At 40.0% G+C, this 18788-nt stretch overlaps 1 protein-coding gene across 1 annotated transcript in view; it reads right to left on the bottom strand.

Moving 5' to 3' along the window:
* Window positions 1-1596: 1596 nt before the first annotated feature.
* The window catches only part of LOC134535448 (anaphase-promoting complex subunit 1), a 74334-nt gene continuing 57142 nt past the window's right edge, over window positions 1597-18788 (bottom strand). The window contains exons 28-34 of the mRNA XM_063374554.1: window positions 18309-18504; window positions 14716-14783; window positions 12261-12399; window positions 11767-11952; window positions 11516-11678; window positions 5821-5955; window positions 1597-1869 (exon numbers count right to left, since the gene is read on the bottom strand). Coding sequence (XP_063230624.1) covers window positions 1763-1869; window positions 5821-5955; window positions 11516-11678; window positions 11767-11952; window positions 12261-12399; window positions 14716-14783; window positions 18309-18504 — 994 coding nt within the window. The 3' untranslated portion in view covers window positions 1597-1762. The remainder of the gene's footprint in view (window positions 1870-5820; window positions 5956-11515; window positions 11679-11766; window positions 11953-12260; window positions 12400-14715; window positions 14784-18308; window positions 18505-18788) is intronic.

Raw genomic sequence — 18788 nt, 5'->3', positions numbered from 1 at the left:
CTGAAGGTACACAATGTTCATAGTTACGTGTCAGTTGGCACCCTTAGTCAACTCTTCTCTTCCTTGCCATTCCAGTGGGTATTCAGATGCACGTACATAGTCCTACGATATTTAAGTTGCCAACCATTGAGCGAGGGCATAACTAAAAGTGTTTTCTATTGCTTACAAATATTTTTTTTTTTTTCATTCATACGTAGGAATCCCAAAATTAAACATTTACAGGTGGCGAAGGAGTAGACGTTCTCACACTTAATGTTGTCATTATGAATAGTGAGACAATTTTACAAAAAATGTGGCAGTGTATCTTTAAAGACAAACAAAATTTAACCAGGGAACAAGACGAAGTTGAAAAATTGTTGGCTTGTTTCAGAAAATTCATGTATCAAGTATACTATCTTTGGTTTTAACATTAAAGTTGTTTACATAGCTTGGTGAGTCCATTGGTACAAAGCTCGAACATTGTTAAGAGCTAATTTGAGATTTCCTGCTTATAACGTTTTCCTGCTTATAATGTTTTTTTCTTGTGCTCCCATGAAAAACATTATAACAGGGTTCTATATTAAAATTGACACTCAAGAATATATCATGTCAGTGAACCTGGTGACATGGGTGTTACTACATTTCCTTAAAGTGCGTGAGACTAGTGAGGTAGTGCCATCTAGTGGCGTAGAGTAGAAAATATGTAGCTAGAAAGCAATGCAGTAACGTGTCTCGGGCTTCGCCAATACCCGAGTTTCCCATATTGTCGTACTATTAAGATATTTGGTTCAGCGCATGTAATCATTGTAAATCAGCTGACCAGAGATCACAGTTTTTATAGCACACTTTGGAGGCTCCAGGCCTTGTGTCCTAACGAGTCTGTTTATGTGTTTACGTTTGCTGAACGCAAGGGCTGTTAGTTAAGTAGGGGTGCAAACCTACGAACTGTGATGTGCAATCTCATTTCCGAGTACAACCAGAGCGTGAGGACCAGTGAACGCAGTGAGTGGTGCAAGCAGTGCGTGCGATTTGAATTGTTTGATTGTGAATATAAGTTAATTTTCCAGAGAAGAGAGAGGAGCGCCTTGTAGTGCCCCAGGGTTTGGCATGTTGGTATTAGTCTCGTGCGTGAATAAAGCAAATACACTCGTGTAGCACACGTCTGACGAGACGGGAATAGAGTAGAGTACCAGCGTCATGTAAGGGCGCACCAGGACTCGCATGTGAATCACTTCTTAAGAACATGCAAGTACGACAGTTTTGTTTATCATGAACGTCGACCAAAGAATGAAGACTGGCTGAGTTAAATGCAGTCATATGCAAGAATTTGTGATATGTACCTGGATAAAATAAAAAAAATACGAAATGCAAAGCAACAAAATAAAAAAAAATCCATGAATGAAGAAATGCAGCTGTAGTAGAGTTTGTTGATACAACATGTAGAATCTGCGGTGTCCCAGCATGTGTGGGGAATAAAATTGCAATTTGGTAGCATCTTTACCTTGAATTTCAGGTGAAATGTAATACCTACCCTAAACATACTGCCTTACGTGTGTAATATTTTAACTAACCAATGTGCAACATAGGATTCCATAAAATGTTTTCAATACTTGTGAATATTCTTACAAAAATGCACTTTATTCTAAAATAAAGTTTTACAAAAGTTAACAAAAAACTAATATAAATAGTCACACAAATGTATACAGCACAACAGGAATGAAATGACTTTTGTACATATCAACATGCAGTATGGAGCAATAAGCACTGGTTCACGCATGCGTGTTCAGTGAGCGGAACACTTCCTGAACTGCGATATCTTGAGTGATGCAGCTGCAGACAACCCATACTTCTGTAGTTTTTTATGCACCACGAGAGGGTTTCTGCATTCTCCTGCAACAAGTTTAGTTAAATAGTCACAAAGTTGAAGTAGCATTAGAATAGAGGTGTTCACATACTTGGATACCAGTCGATACTACGTCAAATTGATAATACCGAGTATTGCTCCAAGGTTAAACTGGTGGAATCAACATGCCTTTCCTTTTAAACACTAGCATATTGTATTTTTCTAAATTTTTTATTTGGGTTTTCCAGGGAATAAGAAAATTATTTATTAAATACACATAGAACAATAATAATTGTTTTTACTTCAACGATAAAAGGACATCAAACTAAAAACAGTATTCAAACTCTCCCTTGCATCAGGCTGTACCACTCGTCCATCTATTGTAAATGAAAGAATTAGTTACAAGCATTTTCTGATGTAGTACAGCTGAAAGTTATGTAATCTAAATACAGTCAAACCTCTCTGAAACGACCCCTCACGGTTCCCAGGAATAGGGTCGTAATAGAGGGGGAGTCGTAATAGATGTTTTCCGAAATTTTCAGTTCATTTCAACCCCCTCCCCCCCCCCTCCCACACCGCTACCCCCCTAAGAAACCAGCCGTACAATGGCAGAATGCTGTCACTCACAATGCTGGACAGCTTTGCTTTAAACACACTTCAACCTTCATGACAAGTCCGTCTCCCTACAGGCCACCTCTAAAGAAAATATGTGTTAGTTTACATGTACGTTTTCTGCTTGCCGTAGTTAAATACACTAGAACCCCGATGTCACGAACCCCAGATTTAACGAAGCAGTGATTTTACGAATACATTCTCGGGAACCGTCAAAAAATTGGACATTTTGACCAGAATGTGAAAAACATAAAAAAACTAAAAATTAAAAAAAACGAAATAAACAATCATTAAAATCTATTTTAACACACAGCGTATTTTTGTGTCGGCTTTAATACTTCCAATAATGTTCATGTAAGAATAACAAAAAAATAATGGGACATTTCCTTTAAAAATATGGCAGCGGTAGGTTCTGCAACGTGAGTGGGCGCACACGAAGCTCGCCCGGCTGGCTGGCGGCAGCGGCTTCATGACGCATAAGCTCACCCCTCCCTCCCCTCGGTAACATTCTTCAAGGCTAGCTCATCATCTCTGGCAAGGAATTTACAAGCTTTCAAACTTAAATATAAATGTATTTTAATAGCAAGGGTCCTATGAAAAGGAATATACAGAATAAAATAAAGCTGCTGTCACCAAACAAAGCATAAAACGGTCCAATGCGTGGTCGCTTCATTATTGCTCGCGCGAGAGGTGAGACGTGGAATGTTAGAAAAAAGATAAATGCGAGGGAGACAGACGGCAGCCAGTGTGTTTCCTGCGTGGGGAATAAGTGGCGTAGCCTTTTTTTTATGCTGGGTGAAGTGACCTTTTTCTGTCAACCAACGGGAAATGATAATTGCTTGAGCTGTCAAGACAAACATCTTTGCGGCAGTTAAAACAAGTCGAGGCGGGCGTGCATCCAGTCGGTCGCTGTGTATATCTACTCGAAAAACATAACATCTCAAATCATAACACGATTCCTTATAACCTACACGTATTGCCGGATGTTTTCAGCCTGATCCATGCAAGTTCTTTAGCCACGTTTTGAATGAAAACAACTGGCGGGTCAGTGTCGTGCCCTGTTTTGCGGACACATAAAGCTTTTATCAATTTGCTGACAGTTTTAATATATTTTTACTCTCCTCGTTAAAATGAAGCAGATAACGTGATTGCTAACAAGTACAAGCAGCATCCGAGATCGGCCGCAGCGCACGGTTCTGGGAGAGGGTGAGCCGACTACCGTGTTCACACGCTGCGGCCGGAAGGTTTTTCCTGCGTTGTATTAATAGTAATTAATATTTAATGGTATTTTATTTAATAAGTCATAATACACAACATAGGAAGAAAAAAAAAGACGAAAAAAAAGAAAAACCTGCATAAGTCATCAACAATAGTTCACAAATTCAAGCCAGAAAAAATACCAAATTGGACTTCAAAAACTAAGCAAATATTGTCAACCAATAGTAAACAAAATCAAGAGAAATCCAGCAGGTAGCTTTGCCTTAACTGCGTACCACACTAGACGACACTCGCAAAAAGCTAAACGTAAACACGTTGCCACAAAAACCTTTATCTGCACCCTGCCGGCAAAGGGACGTGGAATGGGGGTTGTCAAGCGCTGACAGTGGTTGACAGGAAGCACGCGGCAAGAGAAACGCAGTAACACGCTACTCACCACAAGAAACTTATTTTCTGTCCGATTTTCTTCGGATTTTCGGCAATTTTTTCACGGTCCCTCGAAATTGGGTTGTAATAGAGAGGTGGTCGCAACAAAAAGGTTTTACTGTATAGGTTTTCCAGTCTTACCCGAATCTATAATTTTCACGATTTCTCTTATTTTTACAACATATTAAAAAAAACTGTGACTGTTAAAAATCCTTGCACAAAAAGGTATTGAACATTCATAATTACAGTTGAATAAAATGATGCCTAAATACTAAACAGTAGATACAATGTATATTTGTATTTTGGCACTACCATATATCAATACATATTTGCTACAAATAATTAATTTTCTAGCTGAGGCCATTATCCGGATCAGAACGTAAACATTAGCTTAGAAAGAACCAATATTTTTTTTTTTTTTGCTATTTATGAAAACAATATAGTAACATTTTTCATGTTTGTGTGACAACAAGACATTTTGTACTAAAGTAAAGTAGTGAACTGGCCTTTTAGCAACTCTGCAAAGTAGTAGCAGTAATAATAATGTTACGATTTACCTCGGGTTCGTAAAGGATAGCCCAATTAAAGATTTTTATCACACACACAGTTTTATTTATTACCACTACTTGCCACTTACAAATAATTTTCTAAATTGGCAGATAATTAATTACACGTAAAAGAAAGGTCTATTCCCCAGTCACTCGTTTCACACACCTCGCTGGGCCGCACTTCCGGCGCAACTCTCGCCGCAGCACCCCTCGTGGGTCTCCGCCGCGGGACTCCGTCGCCGCACTCCGCCGCCGCCGTCACACCCTTCGCCGAGATCCCACACGATGACTCGCTCGCAACTTCACTCGGGACTCCGCCGCGCCCGCGACTCTATCGCCCGGAAACTCCCGACTCCACTGAACTCACTCACTCCCTGCCCTGGAACCTTCGTCCAAGGACTTCGCCACTCTGCCGCACCCGCGGCACTATCGCCCGGAAACTCCGCCGCGGGAGAACTCCCCACTCAGACTGACTCGAAGGTCGGCCCAACCTCCTTATATAGCCCTTGGGTTCCCGTCAAGAACAATCGGGAATGTCTCCGAGATATCGCGCGACCTTCACCGTCGAAATGTCCAGAAACGCGTCGTGAGTCCTGTCGAAGGACGCGGCGGTTGCTCAAAGAACGCCGATAAACGCAACAAGCATCGGGTTCCCACAAAACGCGCCGATAAACATGTCTGAGTCCTTTTATGCCGCAGTGCGGCCTCTTTTACGCAACTCGATCTCAGGCAGGTGCGCGCTGCGAAGGTCAGGATGTCGCGAGATAGTATGACACGAGATACCAGGGAGAGGATGCGGGTGGAAGGGGGCGCAGACAGGCCGAACGAGCGCGGCGATGCCAAGCACTGCAGCCAAGCGCGATCGTAACAATAATAAAAACACAACAAACCCCCTCCCCCTCCCCCTCCCCCCACCCTTGGTGCCTTCCTTCTAGGAGGCAGCTTTAAAGAAAAAGTAAATTAAAACCTCTGCATGGCTCTAAATTTGTCCAACAGTAATTTCATATAATGCTAAGAAACATTTATTGGTCTCTTGAATATTCTTTTCACATGGAAGGTTTAATTTAACTAACATTCATTTAAAGAGTTTCGTATCAAAATGGAAAATGACAGTTCCGAAGCTTTCAAAACTGATTGCATTACCAAATGTTCACACAACTCTAATGATTTAAGAATTCAAGACGGAATAAGTACCTTCCAAAGCAGACATGATCTTCTGTTGAGAAGGAATGTTCCGGAGGGTGAGGTACGAAGCCAGCTTGCACGCCACATCACTGCTGACTGAAGACAGGTTGTTCGACACATATTCCTTGAGGACAGGTTCCAGCTCTGTGAAATACACACACCAGTTAGTCGCCAAATGAAGTCAAATGCCAATATGAACAAGGGCTTCCACCTTTAATATGAGACACAAAAACCTAACATGTTCACCGTAAGCTCCCCTAGAATATGAGCAGCACCATATCTGTCTTGAGCAGGGTTCCACAGACCCGGGTGACAGCTGTGTGTTCCGTGTCTCAGCTTCGTGGTCACCCTGAACCTGAAGTTGTATTGTCATTAGCAATGTGTGACGCTTCGGAAAGTCCAAGACTAAAATTCTTCATCTTTTTTTCCTCAGAAAAATTAAAAATCTTGGATGATTTTGTTTTCTTACAGCAGAATATGTTAACTTAAAAGCTAAATTCAACGTGGGTGTTTGGGCCATGAATAACGTCCGTGGTGTCGGCTAACTGCAGTTTTTACCGGGAGAGAGTACCACTTAAGCCTTTAAACATGAATATAACTGTCAGCGGCTGCAGCGATGTTTTATCGCGCTCTATACAGGAATCAACATAACCAAACGTGAATGATGCGAACTAGCGCTGTCTACATTTTTATAAGCGGTACACTGCTGCGATGAAGACAGAACAGATAAAGGTTATAACATTTGAAAATATCTTTAAACCAAAATTTACATATCAGACAACTTCATATTTCTGTTAATTAAATTATAATGCGGTAATACCCGAATAAAAATTAGATTTTAACTTTAAAATACAGTAGAACCCGTTTATAGTGAACCCGCCTATAATGAATTCCCGTTTATTGTGAATTTCCATCTCAGTCCCGGCAAAATGATGTGAAGTTATGCATTACTTTATTGGATATAGCGCACAACTTTTGTCAATGTTGATACGTTTTCCCGTGTACCACGAACAAATTTTGCCGACATAATGCACATTTATCTCAAATATTGTCATATAATTACAAGTTTTTTCACAAAACGTCTATTCTGGATCACATTGAAGTTTTTCTCCGCAATACGCTACTCGATTGTCCACTGTTCATAATATAAACAAGATGTATTCGAGTGGCCTCGGTAGCCTACGTGTAGCCAGAAATGGTGATCACTGATCAGTTTGGTGAAAATAAAAAATAGTTTTCCCTGCATAGTTAAAGAATGGGTGAACGCGTGTACATTTAATATGTTATCAAACTTAAACATAAATTACTGCCACACAAATACGTATGTACATTATAGCAGCAAATTCAATATTTTTACGTCTCATTTTTATCGTTCACATTTCGGACATTTTGATCGAGTAAGGTTCGTAAGACTACCACTAGATAGAACTCTGTGGACTAAATTTTTCCATAGAAAGTGAGAAAATTTCGTTCCAGCTTTAGCAACTGCGATACTACATGATACGCCAGACGCGTTATTTTTCGTTTATTTACTTTTGACGGTAAAAAGAATTTCGTGTTATTAAGCTGCAAATGTGCTTCAATAAGAAATACGTACATAAAAAAGGGTGAAAAACGCGGTAAAAAACGTAAGGCATTATCTGTGCGAGATAAACTGGACATTATTGAAAAGGTAGACTCCAACCCCACTGTCCCGCACGTGTTAATAGCAAAGGAACTGGGAATTGCAACATCCACATTAAGTACAATATTAAACAAGCTGAACAATCTTCTTTCTCAAGCTGCGAATACGTCACAGAGTATTAAACGCCTGAAAAAAGGAAAATACGCCGATGTCGAAGAACCATTAATAGAAAGTTTGTACATGTGTATTGCATTAAAAATAATATCTGCATTTGCTCATAAAACTGTTGCTTTGAGAATTTTCATTCGTTCTTTTCTTGGCTTAGGCCAATGTATAGGCCCTAGTTAAGATTTTGCTTTTGAGTATGTATTGCCAATATAAAAGTTTTTCCAGATATAAAGTTTCCCCTCTATAGTGAACATATAAACTACTCCCTTCAGATTCATTATAACAGGGTTCTACTGTACATAGTTTTTTACAGGAAAACTACCTACACAAAGCGCTCTGAATCTAACAACGAGACCAAAAACATTATCCAACGTTTATGCAAAAAAAAATTTTCCTCCAAATTTTAATGCCCTAAAATTACAGTGCGATGATTATGCGATAAAACACGGCCATTTAGAAATTAGCTGTCACAGTATCTAATGATTTGATGCAAGGTGGAGACTTGAAAACTTGAAGATGAAGAAGAAGAGCCTACAACCTATCAACAGTTCACAAATGGAAAATCCTTGCACTACAAACATTTTGGTTGTAGCAAGCACTAAGGGTTTAATAACATTAAATTGCAGTTTCACAATTTATGCATATCAGAATATGACTTTACTAAATGCACGTAAATGTTAAAATTGTTTGGTTTCATATATCCTGTACATCCATACAGCAAGAGATAGACCAAAATCACTTAAAAAAAAAAAATACACTAGGCATAGTATTTCAGAATTTGCATGTCAGCCTGTTTTAAAAATATCTGAAAAGATGCTTAGTTACATGCATTATCATACTGTGTTGACTTTTAAAATGTACTTCAACAGTGAATCTTGCTTTGACATGTTATTTTTGGGTTTGCAATTTTCCTTTTTATTTACAAGCGGTGGCAGGTTGATGGCTTGCTGAATGTTTCCTACATTGTGTGTGGCATTCAGGATATGCTGATTAAACATTGTATGGATTTCTCATGAAGTAGCCAATCATTCAACTTCGGAGAGGACTTGGATCTAACTGTCATCTGTTGTTAAGTCATTGTCTGTCTATGTTACTGAGTTTATTTGAAGCTGGCGTTCAACGACACAGTAACTATCACCAGGGGCGTAGCCAGGATTTCTTTTCGGGAGGGGGGGGGGTGTTTACTTACACCCTGCCCCCGTACTAGGGAGGGGGGTCCGGGGGCTATTTAAGCACTTTCGTAATTAAAATATTGGATTTAAATAACATAAATTTGTGTCCCGACTTTATGATATTACAGTGAAACCCCTTATTTACACTTTTCAGGGGAACAGAGTCAAAAAGTGTAAATACCAGGAAAGTGTAAATTGAGGGAAACATATTTTTAAAATGTAACATACCTGGTTTAATGCACTCCTTTTACTTCAGTAGTCAGAGACATCAAAAAAAGACACAGTGAACGAAATATCTTAAAAAAATCCTTCATTAGGCATATGTAAACCAAAATAAATTTACAACATATAACTTATAAAATTGTGTGAATACAACACTGAAGCAATGTGTGCCATGATAAAATGTTACCATAAAAAAGTTTTGTAGGCTTATGTGCAAAAACTTTCATGCCTAACTTAGGTCTATTTCTTTGTAAAATAATCAGAAATCTTGGTTTGCTTGCATCTTTGAGTGTTCATGCACATGATCTGCTTCTCTAAAGTATAAAAATTATCAAAAACACCATCACAGTTTTCACCAGCAGATACTCCAATGTAGTCTCGCAGAGTTTGAAGAGTAGCAAGAGCATCTTTACTCGTGGGTGTTGTCACTTCTTCATCATCATCATCATCTTCGTCAGTATCCTGTTGAGAAGTACTGACATGGCTTTCTACAATATCTTCTATACATTGCACTTCCGAAGTGATCACCTGACTGTCCACATCCACGTAATCTTGAAATAATTTCTCCTGCAACACCCTCTCATGTCCTTCAACATCTTCAATGTCACTGTAATCATCTTCACTGAGAGTGTAAGCCTTTTCTGGGAACACAAATCCAGCTTTTGCAAAGCAGTTTTGAATTGTTGATGTTTTCACTTCTTTCCAGGCTCTTGCACTAAAATGCAATGCAGTCAGCAGATTTATCTTCATCAAAGAAGGGTCTTTTCCAACATCAAGCATTGTTACTGCCCTTGAAACTAGGTATCTGCGGTACAAAAACTTGAATGCCTGAATGATACCCAAGTCAAGGGGCTGTAGCTCACTCGTGCAGTTTGCTGGGAAGAAGACAATATCAGTGTTGCGAAGCTGGATGGTTGCTTTGTGAGCAGAGCACTGATCTATGAAAAGAAGAACTTTCCTATTTTGCAAAGCCATTTTCGAATCAAATGCATGCAACTGGCTCTGAAACAAAGCATTGGTCATCCATGCTTTGGTGTTTGCTTCGTACTTTGTTGGGAGTGACTTGATGTTTTTAAAACATCGAGGTTTCCTCACTTTGCCAATGACATAAAGGGGGAATTTTTCACTTCCATCTGCATTGGTAAGCAATAACACAGTAATCCGTTGCTTGCTGAGCTTACCTCCGTGACACGTTTCCCCTTTAAAACTACAGGTTTTGTCTGGTAGAACATTGAAAAACAACCCTGTTTCGTCGGCATTGAAAACATTTTTCGGGTCGAACCCAGCAATTTTTTCCTGTAGCATTTCCTTCCAATGTTCCACAGTCTCCACATCCACACTTTTGCTTTCGCCACAAACCACCTTGTAAACAATATTGTGACGCTGCTTAAACCGATCAATCCATCCATTGGAAGCTGAGAAATCTTGAATTCCCAGCCTAGAGGCAATAACACGTGCTTTTTCTCTCAGTATTGTACCATTTATTGGTAAATTTGCGGCACGTGCACCAGAAAACCACTCAAGAAGAATATCTTCCAGCTGTTTGAATTTCGAGTCCTTCACATATTTACGTTTTTTAGCACTTGGCCCACATTGCGCGGCATTTGCAGTGATGGTTTCTCGGCTTTTGATGATGGTGTTAAGAGTACTCACAGGGATTGAAAGTTCTTTCGCAAGGTCCACACGTGATCCAACATATTCGTCGAATTTGGCAATTATTTTGATTTTATCGGCAACGGTAATAGTTTTTCGTTGTTTCACTTTCTCCATTTTCTCACAGATATTAATAACGACAAAGAGTTAAAGATGTGTCAAATACATTTACCGCTAAAGCCAATGATACTACCAGCGCTCGTAGCGGAAAGCTGTGGAAATAGAAGTACTGTGAATAGTGCAAGGTTACTTGCACTGTTCACGACGCGAACGCATTCACATACGCAGCTTTTGATGTATCTTTCTTCTATGGCGGCTATGTTTCTGTGTTTGTAAACACTGAACGAGACGTTAATAACGGGAATGAAGCAACTTTTCTGACGTAACAAGCGTGAAAACGACATATACCGCCTTATGGAAAATAAATTGGGCCAAAAACAAAGGAGGTAAATAACGGGAAAACGTAAATACCGTTAACGTAAATACGGGGTTTCACTGTATTAACGAGACACTGCTGAAAACTCATTGCTGAATATTAAGGGTTATAGGATCAAGGGTTCTTTCTTAGTTTCATCTAAGTGCATGTGCAACAGCTAGACAAGTGTAAATAAATAAATATATATATATATAAATATATATATATATATATATATATATATATATATATATATATATATAAATATTTCGGGGGGTGTTTGGACACCCAGAACACTCCCCTGCTATCACATGTCCTTCCAAACGAAGTGGGCTCGCGCGCGGCACGGTAACCAATTTCGTGAATTTCGTGCTTCACCATTTTTCGGGGTCTCAAGTTATTGCGTTTATTTGAAGCTGGCGTTGAAGGGCACAGTGTGTAACCACGCACCGGGCTCCCAGGACTGCAGCAGGCGGCCCAGGCGCTGCTCCAGGGACAGCGCCACGTCCACGGCCACCAGGTCCGACACGGGCCGCGCCAGGAACTGCGCGCGCAGCAGCTTGAGCTGCCAGCACGGCAGCAGCTGCGGCGAGCGCTGCAGGCTGCGCAGGGCCTGCGGGCACGGGCGGGGCGCGGGTCAGGGACTGTCACGGCACTGGCGCCGGCGCGGGGGGCAGCGGGCGGGCGGGCGGGGCGGGTACCTCGAGCACAGACACCCACAGCGGCACGGCGCACAGCTTGTCCTCGGTGACGCACTTGTACACCAGCACGGTGAGCAGCTGCACCAGCTCCTGCTCGGCGCGCCCGTGCTGCGCCCCCGGCTGCAGCAGGTGCTGCGTCAGGCTCACCAGCGCCGGGTCGCTCGAGAACTCTCGGATCGAGTCCGGCTGCAACACCACTTCCCTCGTGACACCACACCGCCGCAAACGTGTTAAAATCTCCAACAACACCCAATAAAATATAAAAACATTAAAACTAATTTATGTTATTTGTAATAATTGTTACTTAATGGGAATATATTTTTCCCTGGAGTATCGAAAGTATCGAATTGAAATAACAATACAGAATGGAGTATGGAAAGTGTGGTATCGTCCCACCTCTAAAAGACAATGATGTAACTTCCATGTGGGTGCTCTCAGAGTGATAATTCAACTGTATACCAGCAGCGACTCCACTCGAGTGAGGCTCGGCTCACCAGGATGAACCAGGGCACGGTCTTGTCGGAGATGAGTGCGTGGGCCAGCAGGCTGCGGAAGCCCTGGGGGTCCTCCGTGTACGACAGGCAGCCAATCCTCAGCTTCACGTCCAGGGAGTGGCTCCGCTGCAGCAGGTCGCTGCGCAGAGAGAGAGGCTGCCACTTCACCACGTTGCCTTACAGTCACTGCTGTTTTACGCAGTCAGCACGAGAAATAACAGGCGTATGTATTATACCCAGTGTCAGGTACTAATGTATATAAGAGGGACTGATACACGTGACTTGTATTTTTTTGAGTAGAAAACAACCTGTATGCACAACATCAGAAAAGGACTTACCTATTTACCTGCACTTGTGTGAAGACACATGTTACAATTGTACATTTAGCCCCATCCCAACATTTTCATTTACTTTAGTTGTTGTTACATCATCTAGAAATAATGTACAACACATTGTGTAGGATCTGCCCTGTTTATGCAAAATGATAAAAGTGGTTTTTGCTGCTTAATTTAGTACCTACCACGTGTTTTTAATGATTCAGCAGTAAGTTATTTTAGTTTTTTGGTTGAATTGATTTAAGTTATAGAGATTATATAAGTATTATTTTTAGATAGTTTCTGAAACCAAAAACTGTTTTTACGAAATAAAAACTATCAGTAATCTTAAAGAAAAGCCTTTTTTTCTAGGGAAAGGAGGGTCAACACCTTGAAAAGGTTTTTTCTTAATTTCCTGGCATGTTTCATGTTTAGCAATCATTCTGTAAGAGGGCATTGTAATACTTAAAGTAGTTTTATCATTACTAGTGCTGTGCGAATATCAGTTTTTTAGTCCAAATTGAATACGAATATCAAATTATTTATGAATACAAATAGTAAGAATGAGAAATAGATTTACAGGAAAAAAAAAATTTCACGTCATATAACAACTTTTGGAAAATTAGACAAATGTGAAAGGTTGGTTAAGTTAAGTCGGCTACAATAATTATGAGAAAATTGTTTTTTTTAACATATTTAAATTATGATAAAAAATTTTTTAAATTATGCCAGTAACCTACTTAATCTTGATGGAATCTCTGGGGGGAGGGGGAGCTGAATTGTTGCCCCTTGGAAGGGCAGCCCTTCAGGATTTTTCTGACAGTGGTTAGGTTAGGTTAGGTTAGATTAGATTAGATTAGGTAAGGTAGAGGGGGTAGCCACGTGACCTTCCTCGCCCAAGTACACAAACAATCTGTGGCCTAATCAATTACATAACTATATACCGTATTTAATCGCATAATATCCGCACATTTCTTTTTAAATACTTGAAATGGAATTTTTTAAAATCCGCATAAAGTCCGCACCAGACAAAGCAACCTTGGCCACCCCTGAAAGGCACAGTAACGGGATGGAAAATTACAGACGCTGTCAACAATGCTTTGACCTTGAGTTGTTCATTTCTCCGGAGCGGTCGCTGAGAGGGTTCGTATCGTGGTGATACCGTCCGGACTCAGAAACTCGCACTCTATTGCGCAGCTGCCTGCGACGTCACGCGAGTTGCAAGGGGATGGGCTATATATAGCACAAGCCAGTACACAACTCACACTACGTCACAAAGTAGGGGAGGTAGCGGAGAAGTGGTGGGGGTACACACAGTGGGCAAGGGACAGGGAGGGAGGCTCGCCGGCGCCGGCTAATGCAGACATTAGACATCTGCCCCGTGCCGTCAGTGGCCATCTCAATGAAAGAGTAAGAGCGCACACGCGAGTGAGAGAAGAAAAAAAAAAGAGTGGCGTCTTCCACTAATCGCCGGCACCCAATTATCTCGTCACCTGTCACATTTCTCACGTCCGCTGCGGAGGGTCGCCAGTCACCAGCGCTCTGCTAGTACTAATTATGAGAGAACAATTTTTTTTACTCTACACAAAATGTAAAATTTTGAGGAAAAAAATTTTTTTTTCAGACTTCACCTCATAATGTTCGCACCCCATTTTTTTTTGTCAAAAATTTAGCCAAATTACTGCGGACATTATGCGAGTAAATACGGTACATGCCCACAGTTTTCAATTTTTAGGTTCATTCTGTATTCTTAAAAGAACTCTACAAGCAACTTTACATAACAGTGTTTTATCATTAAAAAGTAGAAAATACTAGAATAGTAAGTAGCCAGATGATATAGAAAAAGAAATTTTTTTTTTTAGCAAAATCAAGATATCTTTCAAAAAGAAATGTAACTTAATCTGAATACAAATCTGGAGCAATGTCGAAAAAAAAAAAATCTATAAACTACCATTACTGGCTGTTTAGTTTTGCAAGTAGCTGGGTGTTTAGTTTTGCAAGTGGAGTCCATTAAAATAGTATCCATTTATAGAATGGCAACATTTTACAATTACTAATGTTATTATTCTTATGTAGGTATGTTTTGTCTTATTATTGCTATATTAACTTTACCATGAATCATGCATCAAACAAGTACTTACATCAACTGGTCCCAATTTCTCTCTCTGTGGAAGACAATCGACCAGTAGCGGTCATCTTCCACCCTGACCTGCGCAAATACCACAAAAATATTTGTTTCTCTTCAACACCATACTTTTGTCAGGAATCTCTTTTTTTGACAAACAATAAAACTTTCTAAAATTAAACCAAAAACATAAATTTACAAATTCCTCAAATATATTTTAAACAACATTCTTAATAAACCTGTAAGAGTTACTTCCACTATGATAAAACAAAGTGGATCACAGGTTTTGAAATAAATTTCAGGAAGTTAAAACTTTCACACAGTGTTTGCAAAAAGCACCTAAAGTCTAGTTGATTGTAAATGCTTGGCTAGGCTAGAGAAGCCCTTAGGAGCTTATAACTTATTTTATTTATAAATTTTAATATACATTTTTAATCTTTAAATTTAATTTGGATGCTTATTTTGAGCTCTTTTAGAACAAAACAACAAATAAATATTGGAAAGAATTTTTTTCTGATAGATGAACGAATGTAGGATTCCTCGTCTTCACAGACTATCAAGCTCATGACTATTCAGCCTAGTTAAAAAAATAATTATTATTTGCAGTAAAATGAGGAACAATTTACTTTGCCCAGGCGTTGCAAGCAGGTGTCTTCTACAATCCTCTTCCGTGCTGTGTGCGTAACACAAGTTATTAAAATACAGTAGGACCTCATTTTTACGTACCCGCGATATACGAATTCCCGCGATGATCATATTTTTTTACATGCACTGTCAATTTCCCTATACTAATAATGCATTCTTTTCCCGCCTTGTGCAAAAGCATTTCCCACTGTTTACGTAGAATTAGTGCTGTATTTCGTGGCAAACCATCGGAAAATTCAGAGAAAACAATAAATTCTCAAAATGAATAGCGTGAAGTTTAATTATTAAGCGTTACTGCATGAGTGTATGGTCACCATAGCTTCGTTTGCCATTGTAAACAACTTACTTTTTTTTTGTGCCATATGCTATTGTACACCATACGGCCGTGAACCAAACGTATGGTGACATAAACATGAAAATTAATAAGTACTTTTCTTAGCGTTCCCCTTTAATCTTAAATGTATTATGCATGAAAATAAAGGTGAAAACTCGCATTTTAAATACACAAAAGAGCGGATTACTGTTCCATTATTAAAATACGTTTTAAGCAACGTACGAGTTTCCTATAAATATGGCGTCTTTGTGCATATTTGGCGATGTTCATTTTAACACATTAGAAACATTCTGAAAAGTCAAATGGCTGCAATGAATATCCAAACAATGCAATGGCAATTTAACTTCTATTCCTCAACGTAAACAATTATATTGATGGTGGTAGCTATCGTTTTATAGTATTATTTCTCAAAAAATCTGAAATTAATAAAACTTTAACACGTAATTAAATACAAAGTTCAAAAATCAATTGTGTTACAAAATTTCAGCACCAAGTGGCTATATCAAGATGCTTCAACATTCTCATCTCTTACACAAGAACAGCAAGTTTCATGTTTAACTTTCTGCAATAATGAAGAACGGAGATATTGGATATATTTATAATTTTAATTATGTGAGATAGTGAAGTTCTAGTTAATATATAAAAACGTAACCGTCTCTGACATATTATTTAGTGTGGTATATATTTTCTTCTTGTTTCCCATATAGTGAGATGATAAAAAAAATTTGAACATTTCCCTCATTTTGTGTTTTCCTGGTTTTTACATATTTTTTTCCTGGTCCCTTGAAATATGTAAAAATGAGGTTCTACTGTATGCTCCTCACTTTGACAGCTGTCGGATGTCAACAAGTGCAGAATATGTTTGTCATTGTTCCTGGTTACGTTGGTAAAATGTTGTTGGTGCACTATTGTTTTTTTTAAATTATTAATTAAAACTTGCATTTGGGTGATGAACAAGAAACGATTGTAGTGACTATGGAGGAGAAACTATGAACTATAAAGCAACTGAACTCTAGGGTAGTGGCAAAAACTATTGCTTGCGAGTTAGCGTAGGGAAAAGTACAACTGGAGACTGAAAGAAAAATTGAGTATAAATTGTAAAGTGGATTGCTGCCCAAGCTACTGGAAGTGGAATGAAGGAAGAAACACTTTGCTGAAAGGTACACATAAAGAAACACAGGAAGCATTACACACGAGGCAAGAGGCGTGGCTGATACTGGGCCGATACTGCAGTAAGAACAAGAAGCATTGCAATTTATCTGGAGTCTACTGTCAGTGATGGAGGGTTGGATTGGTAAAAAAACTATCAAGTGGTTCTGAAATAAATGTGTGGTGTTTATTAAATCAGTAAAGAGCTCTCACTCAACTTTATTTAAATTAAGTTAGACAATAAAACTGCTTTCATACAAATGACACTCCTAATGTTATCATGAGAAACCATGGACATTTCTAATTAATTAGACAAATTCCATGTAACTGAGCAACTATCATTAAATGATCAAAACCTTGATAATCAAATTAATCCCTCATTAATGAACCAAACATTGTTCTTAACTAAACCAAAACATGATTAATACAACAAAAATAATACATCAAAAAAGACTTACTAGTTTGGATCAATATGATTAATCATAAAAAAACCTGTATCAAAAAAAAATTCCCTATATTTAATGATGGGTATTAATGATACAATACTGTGTACAAAATTTCTCATGCCTAAAAACGCCTGCGAAAACACCCATTGTCCAAAAAAATTCATGCCAGTAAAGAAACCATTATGCAAAACAAATACTACGGTAAGTACAACAGTTCTTGTGCAGTTGACAATCAGACACCTTCACTAATCCATGAACAGTTTGTGAGCAGCCCGCTGAGGCATGTCGTGGAGCGGCCCAGCCAGCGAACAACCTTAACCAGGCGTTACTGAAGCGACTATAAAGGCATACCATCTAACACAATTGCTGCCTGAAGTAACAAGTGGGGTAGACAGCTATAACTGGAGTGGTTGGCAGTGAAGTCAAAGAAGCGGAGAGAGTGGACAGAGTGAGCGGAGAGAGCAGAGAGAGAGTGAGTGGAGAGAGAGCAGAGAGTGGAGAGAGCAGAGAGAGCGACGAGTGGAGAGAGCGGAGAGTGAGCGGAGAGTGAGCAGAGAGTGAGTGTAGAGAGAGTGTAGAGAGAGTGGAGAGAGAGCGGAGAGTGGAGAGAGCAGAGAGAGTGGAGAGAGCGGAGAGAGCGACGAGTGGAGAGAGCGGAGAGTGAGCGGAGAGTGAGCAGAGAGTGAGCGGAGAGTGAGCAGAGAGTGAGTGTAGAGAGAGTGTAGAGAGAGTGTAGAGAGTGTAGAGAGAGCGGAGAGTGAGTGGAGAGAGAGCGGAGAGTGAGCGGAGAGTGAGCGGAGAGAGAGTGTAGAGAGTGTAGAGAGAGTGTAGAGAGAGTGTAGAGAGTGTAGAGAGTGTAGAGAGAGCGGAGAGTGAGTGGAGAGAGAGCGGAGAGTGAGCGGAGAGTGAGCGGAGAGTGAGTGGAGAGAGAGTGTAGAGAGTGTAGAGAGTGTAGAGAGAGCGGAGAGTGAGCGGAGAGTGAGCGGAGAGAGAGTGGAGAGTGAGTGTAGAGAGCAGAGAGAGAGAGAGAGTCACCTCGCACAGCTTGCCGAGCTCGGGCAGCAGGCAGGGGGCGCGCAGCCTGACGGCCTGGCCGTGGTAGTGGGCCGTGTCGAGGAACACGACGCGCAGGTGCACGTAGCACATCTCGCCCGTCCCTATGTCCCGGGGCAGCAGCAGGCGCGGCTCCACCGCCAGCACGTACAAGTGGCGCAGCGCCTGCAGGTGGTACCTGCGCCACACCTCACTGCCTTACTTCCCGCTTCTGGGCTCATTCACATCACACGCACTATCTGGTTTCTGTTGCAATTCAATTCCTACATTGTGAGACAAATTACATTAATTTTACCACTGTTAAAGAATAATGCTTAGTAAACTACTACTTCTGATTTAAAAACGGCAGAAGTAATCTAAAAAGTACAATAAATGAAGAAAAGGTGATAGATATGTATTTATTTATTTATTTATTTTACAAAATGACAAACAGTAAATAGCAATATGCAATAAACAGCAAAT

The sequence above is a fragment of the Bacillus rossius genome, chromosome 8 (genome assembly GCF_032445375.1).
Source record: "Bacillus rossius redtenbacheri isolate Brsri chromosome 8, Brsri_v3, whole genome shotgun sequence".
NCBI lineage: Eukaryota > Metazoa > Arthropoda > Insecta > Phasmatodea > Bacillidae > Bacillus > Bacillus rossius.
Note: the sequence above shows the minus strand (reverse complement) of the source record. Positions and strands in the feature narration are given on the sequence as shown.